Source organism: Caenorhabditis briggsae (genome assembly GCF_000004555.2).
Source record: "Caenorhabditis briggsae complete genome, chrIV, whole genome shotgun sequence".
NCBI lineage: Eukaryota > Metazoa > Nematoda > Chromadorea > Rhabditida > Rhabditidae > Caenorhabditis > Caenorhabditis briggsae.
Window position 1 is genome coordinate 15,237,530 of NC_013487.2, and position 3,921 is coordinate 15,241,450.

General features: G+C 32.9%; 1 protein-coding gene across 1 annotated transcript in view; it reads right to left on the reverse strand.

The window, feature by feature from the left end:
- CBG21061 overlaps positions 1–1,132 on the reverse strand; it is a gene marked incomplete at both ends in the record, with an annotated part of 8,941 nt that extends 7,809 nt beyond the window's left edge. The window contains 2 exons of the mRNA XM_045236262.1: positions 347–523; positions 1,093–1,132. Coding sequence (XP_045097206.1) covers positions 347–523; positions 1,093–1,132 — 217 coding nt within the window. The remainder of the gene's footprint in view (positions 1–346; positions 524–1,092) is intronic.
- Between the last annotated feature and the right edge of the window lie 2,789 nt (positions 1,133–3,921).

Sequence of the window (3,921 nt, forward strand, 5' to 3'; positions counted from 1 at the left end):
TCAGCTTCATAATGAACACAAACATGACTAGGCTCCGCCCACTTTGATTTTTCCATGGGGATTTTGGGGGCGTAGTCTAATCTCAAAGTCGACGGATCCTAGTCGTGTTTGGGCTTATTTTGAAGCGCTAAAGATGGCTTAACCAGGTTTAATACGTTCTAAGCTTCAAAATCAGCCCAAACACGACTAGGCTCCGCCCACTTTGAATTCCCCCCTTTAACACGCGAGGCACGACCGCGACGCGCCTGAAAAATCAAAGTGAACGGAACCTAGTCGTGTTTGGGCTCATTTTAAAGCTAACAACCTCAGAAATCGGAATATAACAATTGTAGCTATTCAAACTCACATTTATTCTCATAAAAAAGGCCCAATCTCAAATTGGCGATCAGCATAAAAGCGACGCCGTAGAAGATATCGGTGACCGATTGAGCAGCGACTAGTAGAAATTCTCGACGTTTTCGATTTCTCGCATCGGATAAGATACACCAGAGAAGCGTTAAATTGGTTACACAAATCACCACACCTGGAAACTTGAAATTTAACATAGGAATTAAAAATTGGGATAAAAAATTGGAATCCTTTTTTAATTGGCTAGTAAATTAGAAGAAACTAGTGAAAAAACCCCGTTTCTTGCTACATATTCTAAATAATGACTGAAAATCCTTCATTTTAAGCTAAAATTCATGAAAATCCGTTCAAAACTAACCGAGATATAATCATTTGATTTTTTGAAAAATAAATTTTTTTTTCGAAAATTTTTAAATTTTCAAAAAATCACAACTTTCATAATTTTTGAGCTATTTTTATGATCTTTACACCAAAATGTAGAAAAAGATCCCAGTGTTTTTTTAATAGTAATTTTCAAAAATTATCCAACCTCTGGGGCGCCTTTGGCGCGTTTATAAAGTCCTAGCTGAAATTGTTCGGTTTTTGATCTCTCAATTTTTAAAATCCGTCTAATTCAGTTTATTTTCACTCAATTTTTCAAAGTTTTAGCTCAAAATGTTGGAAATCTTTTGACTTTTTTTCCATTTTCTTATTTTCATATAATTTCCAAATCGTCTGGTGCGCCTTTGGCGCGCTCCAACTCACCTTCTGCTAGATACAGATACATGTTCGCTGCGAACGACATTTTTAGCAGAAAATCTGAAAAATCATTTCTGAAATTGGCAAAATTAAGTATTCAAACGAAAAAGTATAGGGAAATATATGATTTTTGCTGATTTTCAGACTTTTGAATATCAAACTAGACACAAAACACAGCTCAGAATGGTCAGAAAGAGTCCGGAAGATGTGTGTAAGTACATGAGAAAAAGCATGTGGGAGGTATTCTCACGATGTCAGTGTGATCAGTTTTGGAGATTTTTTTCTGGAAAATATTGAATTTTGAAAATTGGAAAATTAAGTTTTTAAACATCAAACTTCAAACTTCAAACATCAGGAGAATCTTTTAATCTGAATTCCTGAATTTCTGAATTTCTGAATTTCTGAATTTCTGAATTTCTGAATTTCTGAATTTCTGAATTTCTGAATTTCTGAATTTCTGAATTTCTGAATTTCTGAATTTCTGAATTTCTGAATTTCTGAATTTCTGAATTTCTGAATTTCTGAATTTCTGAATTTCTGAATTTCTGAATTTCTGAATTTCTGAATTTCTGAATTTCTGAATTTCTGAATTTCTGAATTTCTGAATTTCTGAATTTCTGAATTTCTGAATTTCTGAATTTCTGAATTTCTGAATTTCTGAATTTCTGAATTTCTGAATTTCTGAATTTCTGAATTTCTGAATTTCTGAATTTATGAATTTCTGAATTTCTGAATTTCTGAATTTCTGAATTTCTGAATTTCTGAATTTCTGAATTTCTGAATTTCTGAATTTATGAATTTCATAAATCCCAAATTTCGGTTTTTGAATGAAATTTTTATTTCCTCCAGGTACCGAAAAATAGAAAAAATCAGAAAAACATGGTCTACAGGTGCTAAAAATAATAAAAGAAATCCAATTTTCGTCATTTCTTGTTTACTGTTTTTTTGGGGTACAAAAGCCAAAAAATTCGAGGAAAAATGTCGGTTTTTGGTTCAGATTTTCAGATTTTCAGGAAAAAAGTAAGGTCTAAAATTTCAGAAAATGTGTTATTTTGTTTTTGAAAACAGGTGAAAATTTTTGGTATTTTAGAATTTTAGAAAACTTGAAATTTAATTTTTTTTTATTTTTTGGTGGAAATTCTAAAAAATTGCTGCAAAAATTGAATTTGTAATGTTTTCCCAACGCGAAATTTTTGAAAATTCAAAAATTCCATGTTCAAAACTCAATTTTCTGAAATTTCAACATAGTATTCATATCAAGCGCACTCTCAGCATCAAAATGAGCCCAAACACGACTAGGCTCCGCCCAGTTTCAGAAATTCAGAAATTCAAAAATTCAGGAATTCAGAAGTTTTCAAAAACCCATCAGAGCCTCCTAAAAATTCAATTGTCTTTGATTTTTTTGGCTCTCAAAACAATTTTGATAAGATCAGACATTAAACAATTATTCCAAATTGTTTGTTTTCCAAAAAATCGGGAAAAAATCAGAAAAATGATCAAATGAACTAGAAAAATCAAGATAATGATTTCAGAGAACCAGAGGAAAATGATCAAAAAATAATAAAAAATTAGGGAAATGATCAAAAAATTATGTATAAATGGGAAAAATGTATAAGAATGGAGTAGTATTGCGGGGGGAGGGAAAGAAAAATGATTTCATTAGAGACTGGGGAGTGGTCAAAAAAGAAAATATGATCAAATTTCAGCATTTGATTAGGAAACCAGGGGAAATTCGAGGAAAAATTCCATATGTCTGTAGGTTGAGGAAGAGGGCAAGTTCATTTTTGGTCTAATCAAATTCCGAGTCAATTGATCTCGGTTCCTGTGAAAGATATCAAAAAGTTGTCAACTGATAAAATATTTATTACTTTATCAGCTAATTTTTATCAGTTGACCTCTTTTTGATATCTCTTACAAGGTTCGGTTCATACTTGGAATTTCTGCTAAAACTAATAAGTATAATATAGAACTTAAGATGATCTACAAATTGATACCAATCTTGACTGTACTTGCCTGGAACGCGTATCTCAGCTGGGCACTATATTACTGTATTTTTATATTTTAAGAAAACTCATGAAATTTTCCACAAAACGCACCAACAATCAGCTTTCTAGGACAATTTTGAGCCGAGTTATGACCCTTTCAACTTTGTATGAGAGACGCAGAGAAACGAGAGTCTCTGCGTCTCTTCTAAAACTTCAAATGCTTATAACTCGACTCAAAATTGTCCTGGAAAACTGATTTTCAGACCGTTTTGTGGCAAATTTCAAGTCCTTCTTAATGAATTAGAATTTCTTTAAAATTTGAAAAAAAAAACTGAAAATGTTCACTTTAAGAAAAGAAGGACAACTGAGCTACGCAGTCACCGTAATTCACTGCCGGCTGGCTAATAATGATCAATGAGATATCCGATGTCTATCTAGATTGAAACTAATAAAGTTGACATGTTTATGAACATGTTGTGCTGGTCAATAATATCCCCCATGTGCATTATTTTATGACCAATCTAATTAGTCGCTGATCTTTTGGGATTTCCGGACCGGAGACAGATTGGTCAGGTGAAAACCTCTCCTGTTTTTCATAGATATGCAGTGTGAAAAAAGTAACAGGAAAGGTGCGTCACCAGACAAAGAAGCAGGCACTTGTCAGGTGGAAAAAACAAACAATGAAAATTTCAGAGATTTAAAAAAAAAATCATGGTTTTGGAGTTTTAGTGTGTCCGCTAAACTTAGCTCTACATTCCTTTCTAAAAATGGAAATCCTAGCTTCATTTTGAAGCGAGTTATGACTCAACTTGTTCGGAGGACGCGGTCGGCCGGAGGTGATGAGCGGCGC